General features: G+C 38.3%; 5 protein-coding genes across 5 annotated transcripts; 2 read left to right on the top strand and 3 right to left on the bottom strand.

The window, feature by feature from the left end:
* Window positions 1–8,375: 8,375 nt before the first annotated feature.
* On the bottom strand, window positions 8,376–10,604 carry PCOAH_00032400 (Uncharacterized protein; the record flags this gene model as incomplete). The annotated part of the gene is made up of 1 exon (XM_020060035.1): window positions 8,376–10,604. One exon carries the CDS (start codon window positions 10,602–10,604, stop codon window positions 8,376–8,378), a length of 2,229 nt encoding a protein of 742 aa, XP_019915806.1.
* A 1,425-nt stretch (window positions 10,605–12,029) lies between these two features.
* Window positions 12,030–13,436, bottom strand: PCOAH_00032390 (Uncharacterized protein; the record flags this gene model as incomplete). The annotated part of the gene is made up of 1 exon (XM_020060034.1): window positions 12,030–13,436. The coding sequence occupies one exon, from the start codon at window positions 13,434–13,436 to the stop codon at window positions 12,030–12,032; it is 1,407 nt and encodes a 468-aa protein (XP_019916043.1).
* A 962-nt stretch (window positions 13,437–14,398) lies between these two features.
* PCOAH_00032380 (Aminomethyltransferase) lies at window positions 14,399–15,928 on the top strand (the record flags this gene model as incomplete). Its single annotated transcript, XM_020060033.1, has 2 exons — window positions 14,399–14,489; window positions 14,798–15,928. 2 exons carry the CDS (start codon window positions 14,418–14,420, stop codon window positions 15,926–15,928), a joined length of 1,203 nt encoding a protein of 400 aa, XP_019915896.1.
* An 857-nt stretch (window positions 15,929–16,785) lies between these two features.
* PCOAH_00032370 (Uncharacterized protein) lies at window positions 16,786–19,507 on the top strand (the record flags this gene model as incomplete). Its single annotated transcript, XM_020060032.1, has 8 exons — window positions 16,786–17,690; window positions 17,883–17,931; window positions 18,074–18,142; window positions 18,246–18,305; window positions 18,423–18,482; window positions 18,603–18,707; window positions 18,854–19,074; window positions 19,375–19,507. The coding sequence occupies 8 exons, from the start codon at window positions 16,786–16,788 to the stop codon at window positions 19,505–19,507; spliced, it is 1,602 nt and encodes a 533-aa protein (XP_019915942.1).
* Window positions 19,508–19,856: 349 nt separating this feature from the next.
* Window positions 19,857–21,375, bottom strand: PCOAH_00032360 (Uncharacterized protein; the record flags this gene model as incomplete). Its single annotated transcript, XM_020060031.1, has 3 exons — window positions 19,857–20,014; window positions 20,139–20,195; window positions 20,334–21,375. 3 exons carry the CDS (start codon window positions 21,373–21,375, stop codon window positions 19,857–19,859), a joined length of 1,257 nt encoding a protein of 418 aa, XP_019915784.1.
* Between the last annotated feature and the right edge of the window lie 1,751 nt (window positions 21,376–23,126).

Below are 23,126 nucleotides of genomic sequence, written 5' to 3'. Positions count from 1 at the left end.
GTTTACGCATTCCTGCAGTAAATTTTGCGTTCTTACACGTTTCCGTTTTGCTACTCCACCCTTTTTTTAAAGGTTGACACCTCTTTTTTCAAACCGCAAAGCTGGGAATCGCACCCTTTTTTTTTTTTTTTTTTTTTTTGAAACAGTGTTGTATTTCTTTGTACCATTAAGCAACATAACGCTTCCGATTGAAGTAAAATTTTCATTTTTTTAGAAAAAAATTATCTACATGTGTGTTACGATTTCTTTTCCTATATTGGAGGGGAAAAAAAGGATGTGAATTCTGCGAAGTGTAATCAGGTTCACAGGAAGAAAAGGAGGAATAGAAGGAAGAAGTACATATTATTATACGCAGAGCGGAATTAAATATGGTGAATAAAATTCCGCATATCTGGTGGTCGTATAGGTAAGTAAAAAAGATACACCACACACACAGTTAAGGACACATTCTCCACTCCACAGGTGATCAACCCTATACGTCCAAATTGTTGCTCAATTTAAGCAATTAAAATAATAAAAGCATTTTTAATTTTTTTTTTTTCTCTTTTCTTTTTCTTTTTCTTTTTTTTTGTATTTATCAGTAACTGTGTATAGGGGAAGAATACTCCACAAGACGCGAAAAGGAGAAAAAAAAAAAAAAGTACTAACCTTTTCAAAAAAATATTTAAAAAGAAAAAAAATTATAAATATAAAAACTTGTAAGAAAAGAGTAAATGAACATTTTGGATCTTCACTGAAAGGGGTCGCCCAGAAATTAATAAAATGAGGGAAATTTTTTGACCTATATTGATTACACATAAACGTGAATACTTTACTACAAAGAATTAAAAAAAAAAAGGGAAAAAAGAAAGGGAAAAAAAAAAAAAAAAAGGAAAAACGAAAAATGAAAAAAAGAAAGAAAATGCAATTCTGCCCTTCTGCATTGTATGAACTTCCCACTTGTTTATGTGTTCTGCAGGGAAATTTCGTTCAGTGCTGCATACTACTTATAATTTAGAAAAACATTCCATATTATTTATAATTAATAAAAGAGAGGAGGGGAGATCACATCCCCATCCAGATGTTACATATACGATGATACCTTACATACGAGCGTAACCAATATTGTTCTCGTGAACTGGTTCACTATTATTTGTTCTGTTCATGGTGGACTGTCTTGTGTTGTATGCACCAGAACGTACTGTAGAATTTTCGGCTAGATCTGCTGAATCAGCTATTGTTGATTCAGTTCCTGAATCATATATTGAGGTGTTTTCTGTGAGTGTATCAAAGGTGCTCCGTTCGGTAGACCTTTTTACTCTTCTTCTTCTATTGGAATTGTTACCAATCCAAGAAGACCATGGTTTATACTGAAGGGAAGTAAGGGGTGGTAGGCTGGAAGGAAGATTGTTATGGGGGGAAGGAAGGAAAGAAGAAAAGTTGTTAGGTGGAAGGAAGGGTCTAAGGAAGGAAGTAAGTGGTCCAAGGAAGGAAGTAAGTGGTCCAAGGAAGGAAGTAAGTGGTCTAAGGAAGGATGTCTAAGGAGGAGGAAGGAAAGGAAGGACTAAGGAAGGGGGGTCTACTATTATTTATATTTCACAACTATTGTTGTAGTTGTTACCTTATATAGAAAAAATGCCAATGCTGGTAATTCCATTAGGGCCAATGTGCCGAAAGCCGAAGAAAGAGAAGAAGCTTTATTTGCTTGATGGATCGCTTCTTCTAGTTTGGTGAGTGTGGATTTTACTTGCTGTTTTGCAAGCTGTTCCTCTGCCTGTAATAGCCCTAATTCAAGATCTTTCTTACAGTGTGTGTCTAGTAGTTCCGCCGAATCGCAATATACCCTATAATCTGCTTTGAATTTCTTACAATAGTCATCATTTTCATATTTCTCCTTACAATTTTGTTTCACAGCCTTACACACTGCAGAAGCATACTGACGGTAACTCAACCAGTCGGGAGTACAATTGGGTTTATCCTTCTTCAGTAAATCGTCTTCTATGGTATTGTAATCGTAGTAATACTCGAATATTGTTTTCCTTTTGTCGAAAATATCATGGTCAATGTTACGAGTGCAAATAGTTCTACATCCTTTGCCACCTGTGTCATTTCCCATAATTGAGCAGAGCGCAGCCATTTTGCCCATGAATTGAGCACCATTACTTGTACCCTGAAGTTTGTTCCATAATTGGTCTCCAATCCAATAGTATAGGGCATTATAGCGTTCATTATATAAGGGGGTATCCGCCGCCTGCATTCTTGATGCGGCATACAGGGCCTTTTTCATTTTATTGTGAAAGTCCCCTTCACTAGGGAAACCATTTAGACTATTCTCTATATTTCCTGTGTATCCATTTCCACATTTATCCGCAACCTTATCTGCGCCCGTGTCGAACACATTATAGAAATTAATCTTTGAAGGTAATTTCTCCCGATCCAGTCCCTATAAATTTAATTAGAAGAATATATATGAACATTCCTATATTTCCATTACATTGCACATGAAGTGCATTATATGTGCACCCATATTCATGTATCTATTTTAAGTAGAATAGAAGAAACAAACCAACCTTTGCTGGTTCTGGTGACATGGTTTCATATATGCTTCTATATGTGTGTATAATGTAAAATTTATATTAAACTTTCCTATATATTCGAAAGAAGGGTGAAATACAAAGGTTATACTTGTTCGACAGTGATTATGAAAGTATGCATATGAAATTTTGCACTCTGTAAAAACACTACACATTCGTTAATTTTTGAATAATAGTAATATACCACATTACATACATGTACGTATCAGAATCAGTATATGTATATATATTTAATGCATAGAAGTATGAACAAATATGTTGAAACAACAAAGTAGAGGCAAAAAAAGAAGAGAAGGGAGGATGAAACATACACCTTTTTTTTTTTCTTTACACACAACGTTCCTTTATTTATGTATTCACTGTACCACTCTATTGAATTGTGCTGTACTTTATTGTGGAATGGTTGCACTGTGATCTGTGGAATTGATTGTTCATAGATTCTTCGAAGTAGTACATTATTCGAAGAATATTGCACCATTATTATTTAGGCATGCACTTCTCACCAGTTATTAACTATATATATTAGAATGCAACTCCCTCACGACCTTTTAGGTTTACGTTCATTTCATCATGTGATATATTGTAAGTTCATGTTTCCCTTCTATTATTATTAGAAAAATCATTAATGAAATTTTCTTAATGTAGATATTCTATAGTTTATATGTACATGTGCACAGGAAGAACATTTCTTCGCTCCTCCCTTCCTACCTCATCATGCATATACATGTGCAAATGAATTTATTCATGTGTAATAGGTAGAGTGTGCACGAACTTGGGGAATTAAATGGGGAAAGGAATGGAAGAAGATATAATTAAAAGCAATTAGGTGAGTGTTATTTGTGTGAAGAGAAGAAAAATGTTCACACATTCCTATATAATAACATTTTACACCATAACAACTCCTCTAATTCATGACTTCTCAGTAGTAATAAAAGTTCCTTCTTCCCTTCTCCTTTATTCTTTTCTCTTTTCTTTTCTTTTCTTTTCTTTTCTTTTCTTTTCTTTCTTTCTTTTCTTCTCTTTTTCTTTTTCCCACTTTTTTTCCTATAATTATGATACAAACCGGTCACTTATTTGGGTGGAATGTGCACTACATACTATGTGAGCTACCTCTTTTTTGGTGCACATTGTATTTTATCACATTTATGTGTATATTCCTTCTTTTTCTATCTAATTTATACGATTTGAAAGGGTTCAGGGTTTAGGGTTCAAGAAGTGTTAAAATGGTTTAGAAGGTTAAAAGAGGGTTTGAAAATAGATTAAAAGGTTAGAATGCTTTAGAGGACGTGTGGAAGAGGAACTCAAAAGTGTTTGCACTTCCCTTCTTCATTACATTCCTTATTCATTCATCTTCCTTTCTTTGTTCCATTATGCAACTTCCTTTAACATATTTTTTATTCTTACTCCCACTTTGTATGTTAGTCATACATATGGAATGATTTTGATACATACATACATATTTGTGTGTATATAGAGTGTTATCACTGCTTAAGATTTAAGCAATATATATACACTCCTAAGAAAGAAAGTACAAAATTCCCTATATACATATTCATATTTCATATTCATCATATAATCATACACGTACCACAAATAAGCACACAAAAAAACTTCGACACTTTACTATTATATATATAACAGAACCTTTGAAGAAGAAGTTTATATATTATACATATTAAGGTGCATACATAAAAAAGAGATGGCTGATGTAAGACACTTTATTCCTTCCTTTATTTCAAAAAGGAGGAAGGAAGGGGGAAGAGGCCCATTTGAATAATGTGTGTTCACATATAATGTACACGTACAGTACATTTTATACACAATGCAGTATAGAATCATGATGAATGTGCATTATATATATATATATATATATACATATATGTATGTACATATTCCTTTTCCTGTGAGCTACAGTTATTGGTTCCCTTTCCAGGGATTATAAGTTCAAAGACCGGTATCAATAATAAGTTCAATGGGGCTAATCGGAATGGATGTAGTTGTAAAGACACTTGGTCTCAAGATTTAAGGGGTAAATTAAGCAGTAAGTTAGTAGATTACCCTGGACTTAAGACTTCCGCGGACACGTACATGAATGCCTACTGTTGCGCATGTGACATGAAGAAGAAAAATTCGCTGAATAAGGGTGATGCACCCTGCTATTTCTTTTATTATTGGATGGGGTATCAATTCTTCATGGATCCATGTAATACAGATTTAGGCGACTTCATGGGGAAAATTCAAGAAACGCTACAAGGTGTTTCTTCCGAATATAAGTGTAATGTTAAATTCAAAGATGTTGACAGTAAAACATTCAATCGCAGAAAGGACGTATACTATTTCCTCTATTATTATGAAGAAATAAAGGAACAGTTAGGGACCTGTGGAAGTACCCGTGAGCAGAAATATTCCAATTACCTAAAGAAAATTACTACAACCTATAATGCTGTAGAAGCAGATTGTAATGACAGCTCCGATGATGATTACTGTACTAAATTTTGGGATCAGCATAGAGACGAAATAAAAAATAAACTATCAGAACTGGAATGTAAACAGGCAGCTGCAGAAGAGAAAAGTGCAACATGTTCCTGTGAGGATAAGGAATCACTGACCTCCCACTTACCACATAACAACCATCTTTCCACCACGACAACGGCTATTTCTTCCATCCTTGGTACATTAGCAGTAACTGCCGCTCCTTTATTATTATATAAGGTAGATAAAAAATTTTGAGTTGAAATATGAATAATATAATTCATAGTCCATTATTCCTATATATAGACCTTTCCTATATATGGACCTTTTCTATATAGGCATTAGTTTTATATTTACGCAATATATATATAGAATGAAATGTGCGTGCATTGTATGTCTACATATCTACATCTACATATCTGCATCTACTTATCTGTATACATATATATCATATATATAGATATATGTATGTATGTGTATGTACATGTCATAATTATATACGTATATACATATATGAGTACATATATGTAGACCTACATATATATATAGGAATATAGTACTCATTTTTACGCTCCTCCCCCCATTTCAACAAATTTCCTCAGAATAATCTTATACCTCCATGGTTCCGCAACCATTTTGGAGGAAGGAAGAGAGCAGGGCAGAGCAGAAGAAAAAGAAGATCAACTGAACGCAATTTCGACACACTCACAGAAGACACTTCAACAACAGTGGACTTCACAGGAAGTTCGGAAACAGGTTCCACAATAGACGATTCTACAGTACGTTCTACTGCATACGGAAGGCCGTCTGCCACAGGAAGAACAAGAACAGGAGCAGGAACAAATGCCAATAATAATAATACACCAGGTCATCACCAAAGAAATAATATAGGTTATGGGAGCATGTAACACCTGGAAGGGAAGAAGAAGGGGAATGGAAGGGGGGAAGGAACAATAAATAAGCGCAGCATTCATACAGTGCAGGAGGCGGATGACATTTTTTCTATTTTTCCCTTTTTCTTCTCTTTTTTTTTTTTTTTTTTCTATAATCTTGATTTGCTGTCGCATCAGCTTTGTCCGTTTTGTCCGCTTCGGGGGTGAGCGAAATATGTAGGGCTTACATGGCCAAAGTATAGCTTAAAAGAGGGAAAATTTTGTTCCCAATGAGGTTTGGCTTCCCCCCCCCTTTTTTGAGCTGGGCGGTCCTCTGCGCAGGCTTTGCGCAGACTCTGCGCGTTCCCAATGAAGGATCTCCCTATCTTTTTCTTCCTTCTTTTTTCATTTTTTCTTTTTCCCCAATTTTGTCCTTTTTTTTTATTTACTCTAAAACCACTTTTGTGGCCTCGCAAACACGTCTCATGCATCGTGCAAAAAAAAAGGAAAAGGAAATGAAAAAAAAAAGAAAACAAGAAAAAAAAGAAAACAAGAAAAAAAAGAAAACAAAGAAAAAAAAAAAAAAAAAAGAAAGAAAAGGGGAAGCTCATTCGTGAGACTTTACAGAGGGGCATACTTTTTGCGGAAAAAAAAAAAAAAAAAAAAAAAATGGAAAAAAGTGAAGTGTGCAGACGGAGGGCGTTTGCTGATGAGGGTTTTTTCTTCTTTTATTTTATGCCGTTAATTTGTATTTTTTTTTTTTTTTTTCCTTCTTCCGATGCCCGAGGTTGTGCTCTCTATGTGTCCTTCGCTAGATACGTTCCGCCTCTTGCATGTTCTTCACGTGTACGAGGGTGTATTCCTTGGCTGTAATAGGAGAACCACACAGTTGCGCGGGAATGTGTGTGCTCCTCCCGAGAGTGACATTTTGTGTGATTCATCTGTTTTTCTTTTTTTTCTTTTTTTTAATTCTGTTTTGTGATACGCATAAGAAACACACACATACAAAAAAAAAAAAGAGAAAAAAAGCAGATATGTACGCGCGTACAAAGGATAGATGAAAATATAAACAGAGATGCAGATGGTCATATCTATATAGGTGTACATTTCGCAGGTACGTAATTTAGGCACGCATGCAGACCCACTTGCATACATCTCTTTGGTAATCACGTGACGGCATGTAAGGTTCGGGACACGCACGGGAAAGAGAAAGTCACGCACAGGTAGTTCGACACGCAGCTGCGCAGGGAAAGTTTTGTATGTGTACATCAACAACATGGGGAAACTGGGAATAAACATATGGAAAAGGGGAAAAAAAAAAAAAGAAGAAAAAAAGGGGGGCATGACGGTGGGAACAACGGGGGGCAGCTTTAGGGTTTAACACACATGTGCATAGTTACATGCGTGCATACTTTTGCACAGTTACACACATGCGTATAACGTACCGACGGTGGGATGGTTGTACAGTTGGACGCCTACATGTTCGCGCCTTCAGTCTAACGCTGCAATGCTCACATGCCGCCTCGGCACAGCTAACTCCTACACTACAGCAGGGCGACTTCAACAAGGAGCCTTCTACCACGACTGGCGTTAAATATTCAAAAAATTAAAAATGTGTATTGTTCATACATACGTGAGCAATTCTGTCGCCTCACAGGTTGTTCCTCCGACTCAGCTCTGCTCGGTTCGCCTCTTCATTTGGCTCTTTTTATTTTATTTTATTTTATTTTATTTTATTTTATTTTATTTTATTTTATTTTATTTTTTTTTTTTTTTTTTGGCATTATCTTCAAAATAGACGAAGGGTCTCCCACGAAATGTTCCTTCGCGACATCCTCCCCGTGGACATTCGCAAACGTGGCTTAGTCACCGCAGTCATGCACATAGAGGTATATGCGTGGGTAAGGGATGCAGATAGAGGACGAAAAAATCAGGAGAATCTCCCCCTTGGTTATTTAAAAAAAAAAAAAAAAAAAAACTACAAAACTGGGTCTCACTCGAACGGTTATGCGGTGAGTTATATAAAAAAAATATATATAAGAACGAATAAAAGGAAGGGAGAAATCAAAAGAAAAGCATGGAAGATGCAACGGAGGAGAAAAAACATACAAAACAGAAATCCACATGTACTGTTCATACACACTGGATAGAAGCAAAATGGGTTAAAGTTGGACATTCGGGTGGAAAAAAAAAAAATTTTTAAACTTAAAAATGTTAAAACACTAAAAAAAAAAACAATTGTGTGGAGAGGGGGAAGACTAAAAAAAGGGAAAAAATATGTGTACATGATAAAATGCACAAAAAAATCTGACTCAGTGGTACAAAATTTGTAATGAGACGAGGTGCTGATGGGAAATTACATCAATACACGTGGAATGTAGTCCTTCCTCCGCTCAAATACATATGTTAATGGGAAATTCCCCATAAGATGGCATAACTAAACATTACGCTGATCAGGCTAGACAAATTTGTAATTCTTGACGCACTGGAAAAAGTGCATGTAGAGTTCTTCGTAGCTGCTCTTGGAAAATATTTCTTCATTCACATTTTCGTATATGTACTTGGAAATGCCTGTGTAAATCCTCTTGGCATCAGATCTTTTGAGCTTCTGAATTATCGCGACGACGTCAAAGTGTAGATCATGGGTCAACTTTAAGAAATGCTTATGGCTAAAAAGAAGCTTAAGCTTTTTAATTTTTTCCAAAATGACATGGAAGGAGTAGTACACATAAATAATCCTGGGGCTGTTAAACATGCTAAGTAAATTCTTATATTTGACGTAAAAGCCAAACAAGAAAATGTCCTCGAAACGATAAACTTCCTTGTCATCACATGTTAGCAGTGCTCGAATTACAAATTTGTAAAAATTTAGCGAAAAGGTGAATATAAAGTTGTCTATTAATTTTTTTTTTAATATTTTTCTCAAACTTTGCAAATTATTGGAAACTTTTTTAAAATACACAATATATTTGTCCTTAAAGAAGAAATAATTACACAAACAAAAAATATGTTTCGGGATTTTAAACGTTTTGGACATGATTTTCAATTTTTCTAACAATTCGTAATCTTTTTTCAACGCTTCAAAGATGGACTTGATGTTCATTCTGTATTCTAGGATCCTTGAGCAATCGTCGCAGAAAATGTGCGTCTTCCTTACGGCTAGGAATTCTTCTCTGATTTGAATGTGTTGTTCGTGCTGCTGGTGGTGTGGCGCGTCATCGTTCGTGCCCTGCCATGAAATGCCACCGAAGGTGCTTCCTCCCCCGCAGGAGGTGCTATCGTTTGCGTCTTTCCAGGGGATGTGCCCATCCATGTCTCTCATGATAAGGGAACCTTCCGTGTCTTCCATGGAGATGGAATCCATCGCACCGTTTAGGAAGCATGAACCGTTATGATCTTCCATGAAGAAACCCTTCGCGTCTTTCATCGAAATGGTATTGCTCTTCTCCTCCTCCGGAAGGTTGTCAACACTTCCACGCGACGAACGGGCGTCCGCGTTATCCTCCTTGGGAACATCATTGTCCGAATCCTCACCACGGTGTTGACCCTTGATAGACTCACAATCGAGTTCGTAACAATCCTCAGAAGAATCAATGCTTATTTTTTTCCTTTTCTGTGGGGGCTCCCCCAATTCGTCAACTCCTCCTTCAGTGGGCTGATCTGTAATCGCCTGACCATTATTATCCTGCCTGTTTACGTGGATGTTACGCTCCCCCGATTTTATAATATGATTAAAATAATTTAAAAGCAATTTATTTGACACAGTTAAATTAATTTTCTCTGAATATACACACAAGGAATTTTTATCAACTTTCTGTTGACAAAATATGCAAATGGCATTTAAGCAGAATTGGAAATATATAGAAACCCAAGGGGCATCAAAAGTGGAATAAAATTTTTCATTAATTTTGAAAAGCTGAAAAGGATCAAACCGTTTTGTCTTCCTTTTAGGCACCATTTCATTATTTTTTATTTTAAAAAATCCTTTTTTAAATTTTTTTTTCAAATCTATTATTTCGTGGTACAGATGTATGTACAGCCAAATTTTTCTGAACCATCTCTTTCCTTCTTTTGGGGAGTTTGTATTTTGTAGCGGTCTCTTCCCTTTCGAGTAAAAATGGATATTCAAGCATTCCCTAATTGGTCGCATGATACTAACTTTTTTTACGTTTTTCTCGTAGAAGTTTTTATACTTTCTTTGTTTTGATTTTGTCTTTCGCTTTGTTGCTTCCTCGAGTGGGGGGTGCCCCAAATTATTCGCGCACTCTTCTTCGTAGGTTACCAAATCGATTACTTCCCCGTTCTGGTGGGGCTCATTTTGTACAGAGGTGCTACTCGAATTGGGATTCCCCTCAAGTGTTTCGTTTTCCTCGAAGGGGCTACGCCTATCATTTTGGTTCTCACCTAAATTCGACCCAGCTATAGCTGAAGAGGGGGGTGCCTCTTCACCGGTCCTTTCGACATTGTCTTTTACTCCTGAATTTTCCTTCGCGTCTTCCACTTCCCCTTCCCCTTCCCCCGTGTACTCCTTGTCCATCAATATGGACAGACACTCATTCATAAAGTACAAGTTCGTCTTAACATTAATCCTCAGTGAAATTATTAAATTCTGAATTTCCAGTATGGTCAAAAATTCGGTTATTTTTATTATGATAATTTCATTGTGTAGCAAATCTTTTATATTCATCTCTTCTGTGTGGTTGTAATGTAGAAGGTTTTTTTTTTCTTCGGTTGGATGCGCTGCAGTGGGTTATGCATGCTATGCATATACCGCCGGACGGGTGTTAAGCTAGCTCTATGCATGTGGATTATGCGACTGTATGTGCTTCTGGGCGTTCGAACGGATGCGTGCAGTGTTCTATTTACATACGTGCAGCATACGGTTCAAGGAATTCCAGTTTAATTTTCGGGGGGAAAAAAATGGCTCAAAATGAATCCCACCATTTCGTGCCGTTTAAAATGTTTTATTTCACTTCTCAAAATGGCGTCGTACTTGACTGCTATACCTCGTTCTCATGGGAGGTTTTTTTTTTATTTTTTTTTTTGCCCTAAGGGTAGAACGTACATAGGCGTATACTTCTTCGTCAATCCGGTTCGGCGTTTCTTCCCTGCCCTATGTTTCGTAAGGATGAATAGAAGCGTACGCTATGCGAAGGGGATGAAGAAAATGGTACCAATGATGACGACGGTAGTGATGGAAATATGCTGTACTCTTCTGTTTTCTCCCCTTTGGCGTGAAGCTGATTAACGGGTCAGGCCTGGGCGCCCGCGCCAGTTCTGTAGACTTATTCAAAAAAAGGCCATTCTACAATACGGAGGGGTATTAACATATAACCATATACAAGCGTGAGGATAAACATGCGTACAATTTTATGCTAAATCGGTTTCTTCCTTGTAGGTTCAAAAAGAGAAAAAAAAATTGGTGTTTAATACTACAAATGAGCTGAAATAAAAACGTGCAGTTAATTTTTTTTTTTTTTTTTTTTTTTCTGTGGTCCAAAAAGGCGCAGGAAAAAGGTCCGCTGAATTGCGGGGAAGGCGCGTCACTCGCATGAGTATATTAATATTATATATGTATTTACATTTGTGCCTTTTTTTTTCGGCTCTTTTTCGCCCCTTTGGCAACTCCACATCGTTACAATGTTTCGTTCAAAGTTGCGAAATTCATGTCATATGGTGATGGCACAAAGGGTGAGGCAAAAACGGATTTGCCGCTTTGTCGCATATAGCTGTTTCAAAATTTGACACTCGGAAAAACTGTAAAAAATGGAGATCGAAATTTTCTACCCTAATTGACGAAGCGCCATTTCAATTTCGCCAAATGAATTGTTTGGAGAAGACAAACAGTTGGGAAGAATTTACAAAAAAAAAAAAAAAAAAAAAATGATGAACAAATGGGGAGCAGTAACAGCTGTATGTAAATTTCGTGTTGCACATAAAAGCTGCAGAGTGAGGTGGGGCTCCCAGGACAAATACGTACAACGGGAAAAGTGCCATTTGCACGGCCGATCAGACACTCTGCTATAACCCTTGAAGGGGCGCATATGGAGAGGTTCCCAAGTTATTGCAAAGAATATTCTTTTCGTCACCAGGACATCGCACCCCAACGCGGTTACAAAAATGGCAAATTTTTAAACACCCTTTTTTGAAGCTCCAGGTAGCCGCCCTTCATATTGTAGGTAAAAATCTGCTTGTCCTGAAAATCGGATTTATTGGCCGTTTTTTGGTTTGTGCAAATTTGAAGGGTGGTGTCGGTAGAGGAATCCTGACGGGGAGATGTTTTGTTCCCCTCTGTCGAATCCACCAAAAAAAAATTATTAAAATATTTAGCAATCTTCAAAGAATCAATGCCCCGTCTGCATATGACAATGACAACTACATTTCCAGTACGTGTGGATATTTGTAGTTTGTCCAGAATTAGCTGAGTTAGTTGGTTGGAGCTGTTGGCATAATTATTTATGGATTCCATAATGTCGTAGAAGCTCCACTTGATGGAATTCTTTAAGCCGTACACATTGGCGTTGTTGTACTTACGTATGTCCAAAATGCATAAATGGTCTACAGGGAACTGGAAAAAGGAAAAATCGTTGTTCATGACCTGCAGAAAGTGGACAATGCCTATGTCGTACTGGTAGGCGGATATGCCTTTGCCACTGACGCAGGCGAGGTCAGTCGGGCTGGCACCCCCACCTTGGTAGTCGTTCCGATCGATGAACTCCCGCAGCCTTGCAGAGTCGCCCCAGGCGCAAAGACAATTTTGATTTTTTCTATTTATGTTGAGTGTTTCAAATGGCCTCCTACTGGCTAAACTATTGTACGTTAAAAAATTTTGCAAAGTTTCCTGGTGCAAATTAGCGGAAAGTTTGATCACTTCATTGGCCTGTAAAATGCCAATAATCCCAGTTACGGTGGAGAGGATTCCATTTTCATCACAGTCATTTTGTTCTGTGTGGTTGTTGAAGTTTTGCAAGCACCTATAACAGTTGGAAGTTTCTTTAGTCATATTAAAAACGTTTAACTGTCCATATAGGCCTAACGCACTCCCGAAAATTAACTTCTTTTTGTACAAAACGCACAGGTCATTAATTAAAAATCGGGTCGCAATGTTATCGGTGCAATCGACAACAATATCGTAATCCTTCACAATCTGCAATCCATTTTTTTTGTCTAAATAAAATGGGTAACATTTTATATTGGCATCGTCGTTTCCCATGTTTTTTACAGTCAATTTGGCGGACAGCGTTTTATTCATTCCGGTATGCTTTTCTGCATGTATTATTTGCCTCTGCAAATTTGACACCTCCACTGTGTCTCCATCAATTAGCCCTATTGCTTTGAACCCAAATTTGGATAAGTAAAGACAGACTGGGGAGCCTAGTCCTCCCAAGCCGATGATTAAAACCTTCGTCTGGAAAATCTTCTCCAGCGAATCACATGGAATGTCTTGTATGTTCATATACTTGGCATATTTGTCGATTATTTCTTTATCGAAGTTTTTATAAAATAAGTCTGCTTCCATTTTTTCTGCTTTTATGTAATCATGTGATGATGACACGTAGGGGCATATGGCTATCTCCACCTTGGAACGTATCCACTTTAGGATTTCCCTCACTTTTTTTTTTTTTTTTTTTCCCGTTTCCCCATTCGGCTATTTCTTTTATGTAAAACCCGAGGAGGACGCACAGTCCATACTTGATGAGTTGTTCGTTTAGGAGTTTTCCCATCGGGGAGGGGGTAAAACAAATCAATGATAAATAAACAATTGTCACAAAATGGCAGCTAATGGGAAATTATCGGAATTGGTGTAGAACTGAAATCCAAAACAAATGTTGAGTCAAACGATACAAATACAACCGTTTCGAGGAAGCAACCACGGTGCAGCTGACAGGCTAAAGAGCTAGCCGCGGCAATCTTAGCAAACTCGCGGAAATTTTTGGAAAACAAAACCTACGCACCAAATGGCGCAGCGGTATGATGAAATTAAAAAAATGGGTGGTGTTAGGGGGGCTGGCTCGTTCTGCATCCAACCATTTTGTTGCCATAAAATTTGGGGGTGCAAAAAAAAAAAAAAAAAAAAAAAAAAAAAAAGTAAATTGTAGTAGAGCGAACCGAACTGAAGCAACCAAGCCGAAGATGCGTTCCTTCTTTTGGTTTTTCCAAAAATTGTAAAAATAGAACGTGCATTATAAGTGTAACGGAGTTCCTGCGATGGGCGGGTAAGTTTGGCTGGCACGCATCAGGCAAGAAAATGGAAGGTTCCGCACGTGAGGAAGGGTGTACGTATATACGCGCGAAGTTCAGTATGAATGGTGACACTCTAACTATGACCAAACGGTCGTATGCATTTAGCCACCCTCCCCTGTTCACATAATTTTGTAGCGCCAAATGTACGAATAATAGGGCATTCATCATAGTGACTGACTCTCAAGTAACATTCCCCTCAAGAGAGAGGTAGATTTGATTTACAGAATGAGAGTAAGCATTTTCAGGAGATGTAAGAATGAGGATCCTATTTAAGCGGCAGAAGAGACTACCGGGGGTTCGGTACTTCTCATTAGGGAATAAACAAAAGGTAAGTTTCTAAAGAATGTGCTCTTTGGAGGCTGTTCAAAGTGGACCCACGAGATGATTAACCGTGGTTAGCGCAAATGTCATACGTTAAAATAAAATAACTACATTTTGCAGTATGTGTAGGGATGCATACACCCGGTGGAAATAACCGTGTCGAGCATTTGCCAGCACCGAGTTGTCCCTCCACAGGTGTGTGTGTGTGGTGGTCCTGCTGTTCACTGTTGCACCAGATTTACCACGTTAAGCAGCGCTTGATTAATTACGTATTGATGTTCTCCCCATTTTGCACTTTTTCATTTTTGTTCGAAGGAAGAAGTGAGGAAAACCATTCTGTATGACGTGCACAAAAAGAACAACGCGATTTTCAAAATCCACAGCGGGTACTACCTCCCGAATGAGTATAAAGACTATACGTTGATAACATCGCATTTACACACGAGGTCAAGCTGCTCCCTTTTTGATTACACATACAGACCAATCTTAAAGATAAGTGGGGCAGATAAAATAAACTTTTTAGAAAAGTACGTGGGTAGCGATATTAAAGGGTTATGGGAAAATGAATGTCGAATAAGTTTGTTGCTAAACGAAAAAGGAGGAATTGTAGATGACATAGTGATTATACTGAGGGAAAATCATTTACTACTATATTTAAATATACAGTGCAAGAATAAGGTGTTTAAATACCTAAACGAAAAGCTTTTGGAGAATACCAAACTGGATGTGAAGATAGAAGAGTACACTTCTCACAGTTCAATATGTATTCAGGGGAGCAAATCCGCCAATGTGCTGAATGAAATAATAGGAGATGATACCTATTTGGAAAATTGTAGCTTTATGTCAAGCAATATTACCAAGTTGAATAAGATAGACGGGTGCGTACTAAATAGGTATACCTGTACTGGTGAGGACGGCTTTGATATTTTAGTAGCAAATAAGCACGTGCAAGAATTGTACGAATGCATTTTAAACAACCCATTGGTAAAGCCGGGTGGATTAGAAGTTCTGAATACACTCAGATTGGAAAGTGGATTTTGTGTGTATGGAAAAGATATCAACGAAAATTTGACTCCCATCGAATCGAATTATAAATGGGTGCTAGGTCAGAGGAGACTGAAGGAATTAGATTTCAATGGTGCACATATTATAATGAACCAAATTAAAAACGGTACAACTATTAAGCGAGTCGGGATAATCATGAACTCGACCATCGTTCCGAAGGAGAATTCAAAAATTTACACCAATGAAAATGCGCACGAAGAGATAGGTTACATAACCAGCAGCGTTTTCTCTCCCCTGCTGCAGAAGCCAATTGCTATGGGTTACATAAAGACGGAACACGCTGCTGCTAATAGTCTTATAAAAGTGGAATGCCTGAACAAGTTGGAAGTCGCTCAAATTAGCAAAATGCCATTTGTCCCCCTGTCCATATATAAGATGTGAAGAGGGGAGTTGGGCCAGGTTGCGATACGCGAAAAGGGCGTATGTGTGACTGTGTGTGCTCATGTAATGAGCGCCCCGCTGCGTGTACCCATCTTCTGTCACCACAGCGGCATGCATCTTGCTTTTAATTATACAGTATAATGGGGATGGTACTCGACACACACGAAGTCATCATTTATATGACACAGTTTTAATTAACTTATCCTGGAGGGGGATAAACTTCCCATTCAGTACCCCCCCCTGCGATTATGAACGTCCAAAATACGAAGCATAAACAGGCTAACATTTTTTGGCCGCCCTTTTTCGTAAGCCTTTTTTCCAGTTATAAAATATGCTGTAGTTTGTTTGAACGCGTAAGCATACATTCTTTCATTTGGTAAGTTTCACTGGGACGTTCACAAAAATGGGAACAAAACTTTTTCAAAGACCGCACATTGCACGGACCACGTTACACACACGTGTGTGTGCACACGTTGTGTATTTATGGGCCTTCTCGTTTTTAATTCTCGAGTGCGCCCATGAACAATACTGCATAAATGTTTTCAAAAACTTGCAGGAATGTTTTGCACACCGTTGCTCCTATGGCTTTTTGAATTGCAAATTTGGATTTTTTTTTTGAAAATTTTTTATCGCTTTTCTACCTATTTTGAATTTTTTCGCTTGACAACTTTAAAAAAAAAAAAAAAAAAAGAAAAAAAAAAGCTAGCTGATTGTTTAACAAAAGAGGAAAAAGCTAGCTGACTGGCCAATAAAAAAAAAAAGAACGCTGATCCAACCGGTCATTTTTGCCCAATGTTCTGGCTAACGCCTTTTTAATGACGTCCTTTTTCACGTAGACACAAATATGCTGATAACAGATGGATAAGCTGAACGAAAGCAGAAACTCGACTTATTCCTTCTTTTTTAAAAATTTGTCCGTCACCGGTTTTTGTGAGGAGAACGCCCTGTTTATGACTGTGAAGGAGCTGTTTGACAATTCCATCGATGCTCTGTCCAGCGTGAAGGGGAAAGGAAAGGAAGTGCAAATTTTAATAAGGGAATACAAGAAGGAGTTGTCTCTGTACGAAATAGTATGTCGAGACAATGGAGAAGGTGCAGAGATTAAAGATTTAGAAAAATTCTCGGAGATCTTTTTAACATCCAAGGATGAGAGCAAAACAGGTGGGAAGTTTGGCATAGGGTTGAAAACAATCCTCTTGTACTCTTTCAAAACGGCTTACGGATTTTTGCACTTGAAGGTCAGAGTGGAAGAAAAAAAAATATGGGATTTTATGTTACTAATTGACAAGGATTTAAGTCATACCTTTGTACAGAATTTTAAGGAGTATGTGGACGAAGAATGGAAATGGTCCATAGAAATATCAGTCATTTTGAAGATGAATAGTACATGTAGTGTGTACGATAGGAGAATTTCTTTTTATATGATGTTAATCCTCCTGTGGAAGAAGGATATAAATATCAAGTGCTCTTGTGACGGTGTGCAAGAATTTACACACACATGCGATGAACAACAACAAACTGATGATGAACATGTGTTGTTAGACTCATTTGTCCCTAACTGCACAAATATGATATTCAGGAAAAGGAACTTGGATTCACACAATTTTAACACAAACATGTATTTAAACGTTCGAAAATCTGGAAAAGTTGATGTCAACGGGGCGGGAATACATATGGGGTTTGTCTTTTTAATTCGTTACGTGAATTCCATGCCCCTCTGGGGGAACAATGCAGCTGACTGTTCCATAACGAAAAGCTTTAAGTAAGCCAAAGGGGGGTCTCCATAAGAAGGGGTGGAGGGATGCTGGCATAGTGCGCATCAATTATGTGGGAGGATGCGTTCGTTCGGTTCGAGCGTTTTTCCCAGGGAACATGCGCCTAGTACCGCGTCAATGTGTTGTCACTCTAACGTGCTCATGTGCTAACCGGTTCGTTCCCATCTTCATAACGGCAGGAGCTTCCTAAAATTGTATGGGCCTCAATTCGGGATGGAGCTCTTCAACGTGATAAATTTTTTTTTCGCATAATTGTGCGCGGTTATGCGGGTGGGAGCATGTGCCTTCGCGTCTATGTGGGTCTATGTTCGTCTCTGTACGTGTGTACCTCTGCGCGTGTGTAACATAGCCATCTCCCCTGCACGAACAGGTCGAAAACCTCGAGGAGATATACCCGGATGAATTGATTAGCCTGGAGTGCTTTAAAGATTTAAAGGAAGTAACAACCACGGAATTTGAGGGCTGGCCTCCCAATCGTAAAAAACCATTTCGAACAAACGGTTTTACTTACCCCTGTGCACCCCTCTGCTCTGCCATCGCAGATAAGTCACACGTTTCGCGTTAAGAAGTCGGAGAAATCCACATGGGACATAATCCTTTTAGTAAAATAAAAATAAATATTATGTACGAACAAATAAGCAAACGAATAGAAGAAAGGATACTCCCATGGGAGGCGCTTTATAGACATATACCATGTTCTCATTTTTGCCTGCTAACAGGGAATCGACATTCAAGGGAGTGACATTTCCTTTGCCAGTTTGAGCAAAACCTGCATAAATGTACTTGGCGTTGTTGGCATTTCGCCGGAGAAACGTCTCATCCTACTTTTAAGAAGTTTTATTTGTCCATATGTCCATTAATCCATTTGTTTTTTTATGTTTTTTTTCTTTTTTTCCAAGGAAGGAAAAAGTCTATCCAGCTTGATAAGCAAATGCGCGCTCGGCTTATTCAACAGCGTGAAGGTGGATTTCCCCGAGGAGTTCGAGAGTTTGTCGGACTATCAGGTGATGATCTAGAGCTAGCATAAGGCACAAAAATGTCGGCAATGCCGAGCACATGAACAAAAAAAAAAAAAAAAAGTCTGACTTCCCCAATATGCTGGAAACACTTCTTTCACATTCACAATACACGCAACCAAATATTTTAACAGCTCAGACAGGCCTTAGACATATATGGTGCCCAGCTGGCTTCCTCGTTGAGCAAAATAATTTTAAAAGGACGAGACGAATTTAAGAATAAGGTGTTTTTTTTACTGAATGAGAAAAGAAAGGAGATTAACGGTGGTACTTCGGAGAAGGACAGCGGGGGGATTGCCACGCTTGGCAGCTCAAGCGAGAAGGAACTAATGGAAGAGCTGTACCATCATATCAGGTAGGCGAACATGCCTATGGAGATACCAAGGGGGGGGGAATGATTATTCACTTCACCGGGTGGCACTCCATATACTCGTGAAAGTGGCTGCTATAAAAGCACACTATTTCTGCATTTTTTCTTTTAACAAAAATAAATTATCTGATATATATATATATTTTTTTTAAACAATGGATATTAAATAAATGTTTATTTTTTTCAAAAAAAACAACGTAGTTTTAGCATGAATATGTAACATGCTGCTTCGTTAAAATGAATCACATGAAAAATTGATATGCTTGTGTGCACATAAATTTGTAGGGAAAAGGTTTTGAGTGATGAGAAGGGACACGAGCAAGCTAACGTTCCTGTGAAGGATTATTCTTCCGAAGAATCAAACGTATCAGATTACGAAGATGACGCCCGAGACGGCGATGACATGTGGCGTGAGTAACTTTTGGGTAGACAAAAAATTAAAAAAAAAAAGGGGGAAAACGGGGAGGCCATCAAAAAAAAAAAAAGAACGTGGAAAGTTGGTGGTGGGCCTTCTGGGTCATGGAATGAACAATGGATAAAAATGTGCCCTCTCCGACGTACCTTATTGACATTGTGCGTTTTCCTTTTATACATTCCGTGTCGTGCGAGCACATATATGCTAACATACGTATATCCACATGTGTGCCTTTTTTTTTTTCACATAAGACATGTTCACAAAATGCAACCCCACGCGCACCTCTCCAGTGGAGTAATTCCCGGAAGGTGGCTGCCTACCTCGACTTTCCCCCAAAAGTTGGAGAGAGCACTCACTCAATGTCGATGTTGGTGGCCGACAGGGACGAGTTCATTATGTTCAAGTTGTTCAATCTTCGCTTGGTCACGACGGAAATGTACGCAATGGCAACTACCCCCAGGATGAAGCCAATGAAGAGGATGATGAGGTTGGTCCACTGGTTGTCCATTTCTGCGGTGGGGGTGGAAAAAGGGGTGTACGTTAATACAAGCGCGTGTAAATTGATAAAAAGGTGTGTATTGTTGCAAATGGGGTAAACCCCATTTTTATGCAGCGCTGCAATTTTTTGCCTTACCATCTATGTTGGAAATGTCCTGAAGCAAAACGCCAATGTAGACAAATATACTTATACCTGAGGGGGGGGAAGAAAAAAATGAACAAAATTTTAACCGCACATATAAGGGGATGAAATCATTTGAAGGGGCACTTCTATCATTCCTCTCGCCGGTGCGCGGTTTCCTTCTCCTTATGGGGAGCTTGCTTTCCTTACTGGGCAAGGCAGAGATGGATCCCAGCGCGAAATCCCTATACTTGACGGAGGTAACACCCAGTATATAGCTAACGACAGAGGCTGGCAAAATAGGAGACAAACGAATCAACAGGACAAAAGACAGCCCATTGGAATTTATGGCTTGATTAAATGCTAAGTATATCGGATAAACCATTAGCTTCTTATAAATAAATTCGTGCATTAAATATCTTGAAATGAAAAAGCATAGTGACATTCCTAATACGTATCCAGTGGCGACCGAAAAGACGGCGACAATTATGCCCCAGAATTTGCCGTAAACCCCCGAGAATATAAGTCCCGCCCCAACACACATAATTTCGACTGACATGAACAAGGGGGACGTACAAGTGAATAACAGAATGAAGAGGAGGATACTCCAGGAACCTTGTTCTCCTACCCACTTTATAACTACATTAATTAAGTCTAAAAATTTTTTAAACTTTGTTATTAGAAATACTAGGAGAAAAAAAATGGCCACAATTACTAGTACCTTTATTAGCACTTGCATTTTGGTTCTCATTTGATTTCTTCTGGATGCCATTATTTCGTCAGGTTCTATCAAGATACGATTACTTTCCAGATCCTTATCCGAATTGTATTTATTTTCAAAATGGTAATGGGTCTCGGAGCAGTCTTCCTCGTTACTGTCGTAGTTGATATTGTTGTAGTTGCTCCTTTTTTTGTTATACATTGATTTGTTGCTTATTAGTTTTTCTTTCTCCATGGTGGAGTTGTATTTTTTGTTATTTTTGGCATAGTGGAAGTTTCCATTCATGCCGTTGGTGGCGCTGTGCGCGCCTTTATTCATGTAACCATTCATGCTGCCGTTTAGGTCGCTATTCACGTATATATTTGTGCCGTTACTTTTATTTAACAAATTTTGACCATAGCTGTAATTCATACCACTATGATAATTCTTACTCATGGGGTCTCCGTCTCCTTCTGTTTCGTTGTACACGGTATCATAGTTGTTGCTTAAATATTCATATTTTTTCCCGCTGTGATTTCCTATATTATCCATTTGAACTGTATTCAGGGTTTTCGTTTCTGGGGCGGGGGGTGGATAGTAGGTTGCTCGTCTCAGATATGATTCAGCTGACCGTTCAGCTGATCATGCACGGACCGTTTGGATGACAACTTGCTGGGCACTTCCTAAACTTCTGCGAACAGCTTATCCTATCGCGTCTGTACGCAATTCACAATATATCGTACGAACGCTCAGGCACACACACGAACGTATTTGTGGCCGCTCCGCAGCGCCAACTGATTTTGCCGACTTGTACGTATAACTCAATAACGCTTGGTGGTATAGTTACTCACATGGGCGTTAACAATTAGTACGACTGCCGGATGGGCTAACTTGCATTTTTTTCAACGTCTACAGGGGTATACATGTGTGTGTAGGGGGTACAGCAGTACTACTCATGCATTTGAGCATAATTAGACGTGTATGCCTTGGCACTTCTCGATGGCGTTTTCGCAGCGTTCATTTGTGTTTTCCACTCTGTCTAACTGCAAATGTGTGTTTTCTTCTACAAGAGTTTGCTTAGCTTGCCTTTTTTTTTTACGTGTGTGCAAGGCGTGTCAGATAGCTACGTGCGGGGACGTATCCGGACGTAGGAAGAGGTACACACGCATATGCACAAGCGAGCAAACATAAGTGAATGTGCACAAGGGAGTTGGAAATATTTAACTCCTACTGGAAGCGTCCCCCCCAGGGCTACACTTCTTGGTCATAAAAAGTGTATTAATTAAAATGGTTGAATAAAAAAAAAAAAGGGAGAAGCATAACACGATTGAAAAAAAGTGCGTAAAAAATGGGGAAAACTGAAACATTCAAATCAGTTTTCGAATTTAAATCATATCACAACAATTACTCCTCCTCATATGCATTAACAAAAAAAGGGGGGAAGGAAATCTTCGTTAAAGTGTATATTAACATGTATTACTACGTATTTATATAATAAATATTATGTATTAAAACAACACAAATGGAATGGTAAAATGCGAGGCGGAGGAAGGGGGGGGCGAGCGTACGGAAAAAAAAAAAAAAAAGGAAAAAAAGTAACGAATGAAAAGAAAATAAATCGGCGAAATGGCGATCGCTTCTTTTATCACATAAATTAAAACTAAGATGATGAAACAGTCGAAGCTGCTAAAACTACCAAAGCTAAAAAATAAAAAAAAAAAAAAATGGATGGATGGCTAAAACGTTCGCAAATAAAGCGAATGAAGTATAAATGAATACTACCGATGCGCTTGAAACTTCGAAGGGGCAAGCTGCACGTTTTCATCACTTCAGTTGCAATTTTTAAAATTAGGAATATACAAAAAAGGAAAAATAAAATAAAAAAAAAAAAAAACGAAACGAATAAAATGCAAGTGACGAACCGTGTACCAGTAAACAGGAGCGACGAACGGCGAAGGGCGAATAAAAAAATGAGCGCCGCTGCGCCGTGAAAAATTGAATCGGTTGTCCTTTTAACGGCCGCACGGGTAATTACATTGCTACAAGTATGGTAAGTAAATAAAATAATATAATAACTATATGCATATGTAGGTATGTATATATGTACTGTTAATCTCTGCGCGTAATTTTATCCGACGAAGTCGAATCATCCGGTGAATCTTTCAAGAGCTTCTTTAATTAGGCCATTTTTCTGGTCGCACAGGTTCTTATATATATGTGATGCGAAATCGCAACGTTCTAGCAGTTTTGGGGCTAATCCGCTCCAATTCCTTTTAACAGTTCGGCTACCGTAGGTTGCAATA

This window comes from Plasmodium coatneyi, chromosome 11 (assembly GCF_001680005.1).
Source record: "Plasmodium coatneyi strain Hackeri chromosome 11, complete sequence".
NCBI classification, from domain to species: Eukaryota; Apicomplexa; class Aconoidasida; order Haemosporida; family Plasmodiidae; genus Plasmodium; species Plasmodium coatneyi.
Note: the sequence above shows the minus strand (reverse complement) of the source record. Positions and strands in the feature narration are given on the sequence as shown.